Source organism: Salmo trutta, chromosome 27 (genome assembly GCF_901001165.1).
Source record: "Salmo trutta chromosome 27, fSalTru1.1, whole genome shotgun sequence".
NCBI classification, from domain to species: Eukaryota; Metazoa; Chordata; class Actinopteri; order Salmoniformes; family Salmonidae; genus Salmo; species Salmo trutta.
The window spans coordinates 23,722,691-23,731,315 of record NC_042983.1 but is presented as its reverse complement, the minus strand read 5'-3'; the positions used below and the strand labels follow the sequence as shown (position 1 = coordinate 23,731,315).

Genomic DNA, 8,625 nt, shown 5'->3' with positions numbered 1-8,625 from the left:
TGCTTTTCCAACAGTCTTGAAGGAGTGCTGAGCACTTGTTGGCTGCTTTTCCTTCACTCTGCAGTCCAACTCATCCCAAACCATCTCAATTGGGTTGAGGTCAGGTGATTGTGGAGGCCAGGTCATCTGATGCAGCACTCCATCACTCTTCTTCTTGGTCAAATAGCCCTTACACAGCCTGGAGGTGTGTTGAGTCATTGTCCTGTTGAAAAACAAATGATAGTCCCACTAAGTCCAAACCAGATGGGATGGCGTAACGCTGCAGATTGCTGTAGTAGCTACGCTGGTTAAGTGTGCCTTGAATTCTAAATAAATCACAGACAGGGTCACCAGTAAAGCACCCCAAACACCATCACACCTCCTCCTCCATGCTTCACGGTGGGAACTACACATGCGGAGATCATCCGTTCACCTACTCTGCGTCTCACAAAGACACGGCGGTTGGAACTAAAAATCTCAAATTTGAACTCATCAGACCAAATGACAGATTTCCACCGGTCTAATTTCCATTGCTCGTGTTTCTTGGCCCAAGCAAGTCTCTTCTTCTTATTGGTGTCTTTTAGTAGTGGTTCCTTTGCAGCAATTTGACCATGAAGGCCTGATTCGCGCAGTCTCCTCTGAACAGTTGATGTTGAGATGTGTCTGTTACTTGAACTCTGTGAAACATTTATTTGGGCTGCAATCTGAGGCTGGTAACTCTAATGAACTTTTCCTCTGCAGCAGAGGTAACTCTGGGTCTTCCTTTCCTGTGGCGGTCCTCATGAGAGACAGTTTCATCATAGCGCCTGATGGTTTTTGTGACTGCACTTGAAGAAACTTTGAAAGTTCTTGAAATTTCCGTATTGATTGACCTTCATGTCTTAAAGTAATGATGGACTGTCTTTTCTCTTTGCCTATTTGCGCTGTTCTTGCCATAATACAGCCTTGGTCTTTTACCAAATAGGCTATCTTCTGTATACCACCCCTAACTTGTCAAAACACAAGTGATTGGCTCAAATGCATTAAGGAAAGAAATTCCACAAATTAACTTAAGGTACACCTGTTAATTGAAATGCATTCCAGGTGACTACCTTAAGAAGCTGGTTGAGAGAATGCCAACTGTCATCAAGGCAAAGGGTGGCTACTATAAAGAATCTCAAGCATAAAATCTATTTTGATTTATTTAACACTTTTGGTTACCAGATGATTTCATATGCTTTATTTCATAGGTTTGATGTAGAAAATAGTAAAAACAAAGGAAAGCCCTTGAACTGGCAAGTGTCTTCACTGATATTTTCAACCTCTCCCTGACCTAGTCTGTAATACCCACGTTTCAAGCAGACCACCATAATCCCTGTGCCCAGGAATGCGAAGGTAACCTGCCTAAATGACTACCGCCCTGTAGCCCTCACATCTGTAGCCATGAAGTGCTTTGAAAGGTTGGTCATGGCTCACACCAACATCATCATCCCAGAAACCCTAGACCCACTCCAATTCGCATACCGCCCCAACAGATCCACAGATTGCGCAATCTCAATCGCACTCCATTCTGCCCTTTCCCACCTGGACAAAAGGAACACCTATGTGAGAATGCTGTTCATTGACTACAGCTCAGCGTTCAACACCATTGTGTCCACGAAGCTCATCACTAAGCTAAGGACCCTGGGACAAAACACCTCCCTCTGCAACTGGATCCTGGACTTCCTGACGGGCACCCCCGGGTGGTAAGGGTAGGCAACAACACATCTGCCACACTGATCCTCAACACTGGTTCCCCTCAGGGGTTCGTGCTTAGTCTTCTCCTGTACTCCCTGTTCACCCATGACTGCGTGGCCAAGCACGACTCCAACACCATCATTAAGTTTGCTGATGACACAACAGTGGTAGGCCTGATCACCGACAACAATGAGACAGCCTATAGGAAAGTCAAAGACCTGTCAGTGTGGTGCCAGGCCAACACCCTCTACCTCAATGTGAGCAAGATAAAGGAAATTATCTTGGACTACAGGAAATGGAGGGCCGAACAGGCCCCAATTTACAACGACGGGGCTGAAGTGCAGCGTGTCAAGTTCCTTGTTGTCCACATCAACACACGATCATGGTCTAAAACATACCAAGACAATTGTGAAGAGGAAACGACAACACATATTCCCACTCAGGAGACAAATAATTTGTCATGAGTCCCCAGATCCTCAAAAAGTTCTACAGCTGCACCATCGAGAGCATCCTGACCGGTTGCATCATTACCTGGTATGGCAACCGCTCGGTATCTGACCGTAAGGTGCTACAGAGGGTATTGATCATCCTTAAGATGTTTCTACAACTTGGGAGTCCATCTGTGGTATATTAAACTAATTGGACATGATTTGGAAAGGCGCACACCTGTCTATGTAAAATCCCACAGTTGACAGTGCATGTCAGAGCAAAAACCAAACCATGAGGTCGAATACATTTTCTGTAGAGCTCCGAGGCAGGATTGTGTCGAGGCACAGGTCTGGGGAACAGTACCAAAGATGTCTGCAGCATTGAAGGTTCCCAAGAACACAGTGGCCTCCATCATTCTTAAATTGAAGAAGTTTTGAATCACCAGGACTCTTCCTAGTGCAGACCGCCTAGCCAAACTGAGCAATTGGGGGAGAAGGGCCTTGGTCAGAGGTGACCAAGAACCCGATGGTCACTCTGACAGAGCTCCTCTGTGGAGATGGGAGAACCTTCCGGAAGGACAACCATCTCTAGAGCACTCCACCAATCAGGCCTTTATGGTAGAGACGGAATCCACTCCTTAGTAAAAGGCACATGACAGCCCGCTTGGAGTTTACAAAAAGGCACCTATAGGACTCTGACCATGAGAAACAAGATTCTCTGGTCTGATGAAACCAAGATTGAACTCTTTGGCCTGAATGCCAAGCGTCACATCTGGAAGAAACCTGGCACCATCCCTACGGTGAAGCATGTTGGTAACAGCAGCATCATCCTGTCGGGATGTTTTTCAGCGGCAGGGACTGGGAGACTAGTAAGGAGCGAGGGAAAGATGAACAGAGCAAAGTACAGAGTTCATTGATGAAAACCTGCTTCAGAGCGCTCAGGACCTCAGAGTGGTGCAAAGGTTCACATTCCAACAGAACAACAACCCTAAGCACACAGCCAGGACAACGCAGGAGTGGCTTCAGGACAAATCTCTGATTGGCCTTGAGTGGTCCAGCCAGAGCCCAGACTTGAACCCGATCGAACGTCTCTGGTGAAACCTGAAAATAGCTGTACAGTGATACTCCCCATCCATCCTAACAGAGCTTGAGAGGATCTGCAGAGAATAATGGGATAAACTCCCCAAATACAGGTGCCAAGCTTGTAGCGTCATACCCAAGAATAACTCTACCTACATGTACATATTAACCTCAATTACCTTGACTAACTGGTGCCCCCACACATTGACTCTGTACCGGTACCCCCGTATATAGTCTTGTTATTTTACTGCTGCTCTTTAACCACTTGTTACTTTTATTTCTTATTGATAGTTTTATAAATGCATTGTTGGTTAGGGGCTTGTAAGTAAGAATTTCACTGTAAGGTGAAATGTGACTATTAATGTGACTATCGGCACATGTGACTATTAAAATTTGATTTGAGGCTGTAATTGCTGCCAAAGGTGCTTCAACAAAGTACTGAGTAAAGTTTCTGTATACTTATGTAAATGTGATATCCGTTATTCTTTTTTTATACATTGCTAAAATTTCTAAAAACCTGTTTTTGCTTTGTCATTATGGGGTAGTCTGTAGATTGACGAGGGGAAAAAAACGATTTAATCAATTTTCGAATAACAAAATGTGGAAAAAGTCAAGGGTCTGAATCCTTTCCGAACGCACTGTAATATAGTTATTGGAGTGTACGAGTGGAAGTGAGATCAAAAGGTGTTAGACCAAGAATCAATATGCAAAAGAAGTCTAACAAGGTCATTTCTGGACTGAATCCAATAACTTTTTGTCCACCTTGGTTTGTGTATTTATATGGCTATCTTCCACTTTCTGGTGTAGTTTTGTAGCAGCTGGTTTTGTCTCACCATTACACAATGATACTTTTCCATGAACTAGCATGATAAGTGTCTGTTTGGCAAATGCAGGTATTTTTCCATGAGCTAATATGAAGATATCTGAACAGAACATTTTAACTCTTAAAGGTCAAGTGGTCATACTATTTACAAATCATCTGAGATAGAGAGAAGTTTAATCATCTATATAAAAAACAGAATTATACAAGAATAGATTTCAAACGTTTCTAGGCATGAAGCACATGATGGCATGATTAGATCGGCTTGTACAGAAGTGTGGTCACATACTTCTTTTTGTACCGGTGCGTTGCGCTAAGAACCATCACCCCATCCTGAAAGAAAATAAAATAGACATGGATCAGGCAGGAATGTCTTGAGATGCAGAGTTGAGGTCTATTTAACACAGGATTTGAATTGCTCTATTCTATGTCAAATTCAACTGACAACAGGGAATGTAATTGACCCCATCTCTGCTGAGGTGTCTGGTCTAGTGAGGAAACAAATGAGTTGAGAGCAGCAATGATTTACCTTGATGGAGAGGGCATAGAGATGGTTGAGCATCACATGGTTGGGCTCTGGAAGAAGGGCTGGGTCACACTGTTCAGGATATAGAAAATAAACAATTAGCACTAAGAAAATGACACCAATCAGAGAAAATAAAAACATATTTCCACCATCATGACTCCCAATGAAGGTGTTCTCCAGCCTCTGAACCATCACTCACAGACACGCCAGTGTCCTTATTGAGTAGGACTTGCAGCAAGTGTGGTGGCAGGATGGGGGGGTTCTTGAGCTTGTCGCTCGTCTTGGTTAAGTATGGGTCCTGCTGGTAGGGTCCCGGAGGGGAACTCGAGAGGTCTGAAATCACAGGGACACACACAATGATTCAATGTGCAGTAAACCCCCAGGTGAAATTAGGCACCTTAATTAATTTATCATCAGGAATTAAATGGCCTTCATCCCTAAATGGAGTTGTTATTGGTAAAACACATAAATTATGATGGTAATCAAGCATCAGTACCTGACATGTCTGCACATTCCTGAGAATCAATCATGAGGGCATCAAACACCTCAAAGTCAGTCCTCTTCACCTGAATGACATTATTGACAGTGCCAGTTTTGGTCGTCAACACAGCCTGTGAAGGATGAAATGCAGTTGAAAGACTGAACACAGAGGGAATGGTATTATATCATTCCGACAGAGGGTTTGTACTCACCCCTGTCGGGTCGAGGGTCCACTGTCCATCTACACAGAACTTATACTGGTGCTCTCCCTCAGGCAAGTCCACAACCGCTGCAAAGTTGTTCTGGCTGGATCAGAAAAATATCACAATACAATCAATATTGAGCAGGAAACATCATTCAATTTCAATCAGTATCAACTATTCACATTTTGCCAAATTAAAGTGCTTTGTTGGGGTTTTCCCCAAACCTGCTCACCTTTTGTTGAGGGGAATCTTGGTGGTCCAGTTGTTGAATGATCCAGACACAAAGATCTCTTTGCCAGCGCCTGTCCAACGGAACACAGTGGGCTTGGCCTGACTGGGACATTTACTGTCACTCTCAAGGTCCCGCTGCCAGGCTAGAAACTCCTGGATCTCCTGAGGAGCCTGGCACAATTGGACTCACATTAACAACATCACTACACATTGAGGCCCACAGAAAACAAAAGTTGGGTATAGCCTGCCCTACAGGCAAACTTGTAAATACTTTAATGTAAATGTGAATGAATTAACCCCTTTAGACTTCACTATCTATATTTCTGTACGTTTTTAGCCTCTCGGGGGTTAAACAGGTCAGCATCATCTGTGCTGTCCATGAGAATCTTGGGCAGTGCACCATCCTTGGCACCTTGTCCATCATCACGCTGATAGGGCCTCTCACCCTGACCTGCACTGGCCCGCTCACCACTGCTGCTGTTGTTGCCCATTCTGACTCAGCAACAACCACTGCACTGTTCATCAACACACAAGTATGAACAAATTATCAACAACAATAATAATACAGTCAATATAGTACACACCAGCCCTGTTATATACAAGGAACATTGACATAATGTAATATAAATATATCTTCTAATATCTGACATTTACATGAAGCTGGCCTGGTTGAACATTTAATCATTCTGAGCATTTCCTTGTTGAACAGACCCGCTTGCACCAGGGTGGGACAGCAGCGTTCCTGTGTACATTAAGACCCGTGCACAGTGCCGACGTGAGATATGGCTCGGAAAACATACCTCAATCCAGGGATGGGAAATGGGTTGTGCTCAGAATTGCTAACTAGGACAAAAAAACGGCAGTTTACTTAAAAACTATCCGTCGTTCAATCTACTCGGTGTAACAGTTCGGATAATGGGACAATTCGGAGTACAGCCCATTTCTCATCCCTGATTGAGGTAGGGGCCTATGTTTCCAAGCCATATCTCGCGCAGGCTCCACCGTGCCTTAATATACACAGGGATGCTGTCTGACCGTAGTGCAGCTGTAAATAAGCAGGATCGAATCTGCTGGCGAATCCTCCACCAAAGCCTATTGTAATTGATTGAGAAATGGCCAAGACCAAAATGTAAGCATTTGATAAAAGATCCCCGTTTCCTGACATGACCAATACCCCTACCCCAACACAAACTTGCTCGCAAAAACAAACACCGGCGCAGACACACACTGACATTAGGTTTGCGTTTCCGTGCATAAGCAAAAACCATATGACCTACTATATATACCACCTATGGGAAAAACTGCCTCGTTACTCAAACTTAAAAACACATCACATCCGGAAGATCCATGCCAAAGTAACATTGAAGTAGGCCTAATTGTTTTCACTTTTCTTACCTTCGTTTAATTTCTGGAAATTGTAATACTGGGAATCTACGCTATTGTATTTCCTATCGCCATTTTCCCCAGAAAGGGTAAATTGTAACCTAACCCAAAGACAGACAGACAGTAGGCTGCACAAGCACACACCTCTTCCTGTTTTCTCGCATTTGAAGTCACGCCTGTCTCGGAATGATTTTTCAGACCATTGAGTACAATTCAATTTCAAAAACTAGTGTAACCTTTTCTAGGTCACAACAGAAAACACTACTCTGATTTAACAAACAAAATGTGACGCTGGAGCAAATTTTAGGATTGGCCATGATGGATTCCTAGGTTTAAAAAAGGAAACGTTCAGGGCCCGGTTTCGCAAAAGCATCTTAAACCTAAATGAATTTCAGAACCATAGAATTTAGCCTTAAAGTGGCAATCAGCATTTGAAACAACAACACGTGAATCCGCTCCTGTTTCGGTAAAAAGCCAAGGAATGGGACTGGAGAAATGTAACAAGTCTCAAATTCATAGACAGCTATGGATGCAAGGACTGACCAACCATGATACCACAATTATAGTTTTAACCATGTTTTGGGGCTATATAGTGTTTGTTTACATTTACTTTGTTTACCAATATTGGAGTAAAACAAGCTTATATGTCGGGCTCTGATGTGGTATGACAGTTATACAAAGTTCATGAGGCATTCAAGAATCAATGGGTAGGTCCAAGAACAGACCTGGGTTGTGTCGCTTGAACTTATGCTACGTTGCGGTTTGTGCTGAACTACACGTTTTTCCAAAACGTTATGTGGGTTCTTGAACAGACTTTGAGAAAAGTTTTCTCTGTTCGGTGGGTGTGTCGGGGTGTGGCTTGAAGCAATGAGTGACGTATTTAAAAGACAGATGTGCAATTTGAGCCCAGGGGCGAAAATCTGATATCAACTTTGGAGGGGACAATTACATGAAATTTTCTCAAGAGCAATTCCTGAGGGGGACACCAAAAGTAGTGCTGTAACACATAGCCTACATTGTAATATGGTAAATGTATATTGAGGAACCAAAGAAATAAGGTGTTTGCCGTACTCCTAACTACCGGTACCCAAAACTACACAACTAATCACAACAGCAATACCATTGCCTTTAACAAATCTTAGTTCAGTCACCAGTTTAAGTTGAGAGTGGGGGTATCCATGGCATTTTCCAATTATGTTCCTATTTTACAAGTCAAAAAAATTGAGAACCTTTCATAATGTTGCCAAACAAAGACTCAACAAACTTACCTGAGACTCCCTGTCTCTGCCAGTCTGTCCCTGCATATCTGTCCCCAACTCTGCTGTCTGTGTGCCATCTGTTGCATGCTCTGCCTAATGACATCATTGTGAAACATTTCCATTAGAATTTAATTTCTTTCTTATGAACATTTTATCAACTAGTCTTTGAGATATTAGGCTACTAGGGTTCTTACTATGCGTTTTGGTGTATTGAAAAATACTCTGATGTCCGTCTTTTATTTTTCTGCCATTTTTCTACCTGGCGGGCTGGCTGGCTACACACACACACAGTGTGTAGGTTATTTACAGTAGGAGATGGGCTTCTATCATCTTCTATCATTCTATTTGGGCTTCGATCTAAAAGGTAAATAGCAAATGTGAAACGGATTAAAATGACAAGAGTTGACAGCTGTATGAGTTCACCATTTACACAACATATGCTGCAACCTTTTGTAATTTTAATAGTTTGTTTCATATTGGCTGGCTTCCAACAATAGCTGAATTTGCAAAGCTAGCGAGC

The 8,625-nt window shown here is 43.0% G+C and overlaps 1 protein-coding gene across 1 annotated transcript; it reads right to left on the bottom strand.

Moving 5' to 3' along the window:
- Positions 1-4,183: 4,183 nt before the first annotated feature.
- LOC115164642 (5'-AMP-activated protein kinase subunit beta-1) lies at positions 4,184-6,998 on the bottom strand. The gene is made up of 8 exons (XM_029717343.1): positions 6,859-6,998; positions 5,793-5,978; positions 5,465-5,634; positions 5,242-5,335; positions 5,046-5,160; positions 4,749-4,882; positions 4,553-4,621; positions 4,184-4,356 (listed from the first exon to the last, which is right to left on the bottom strand). The coding sequence occupies exons 2-8, from the start codon at positions 5,952-5,954 to the stop codon at positions 4,279-4,281; spliced, it is 822 nt and encodes a 273-aa protein (XP_029573203.1). The 5' UTR covers positions 5,955-5,978; positions 6,859-6,998; the 3' UTR covers positions 4,184-4,278.
- Between the last annotated feature and the right edge of the window lie 1,627 nt (positions 6,999-8,625).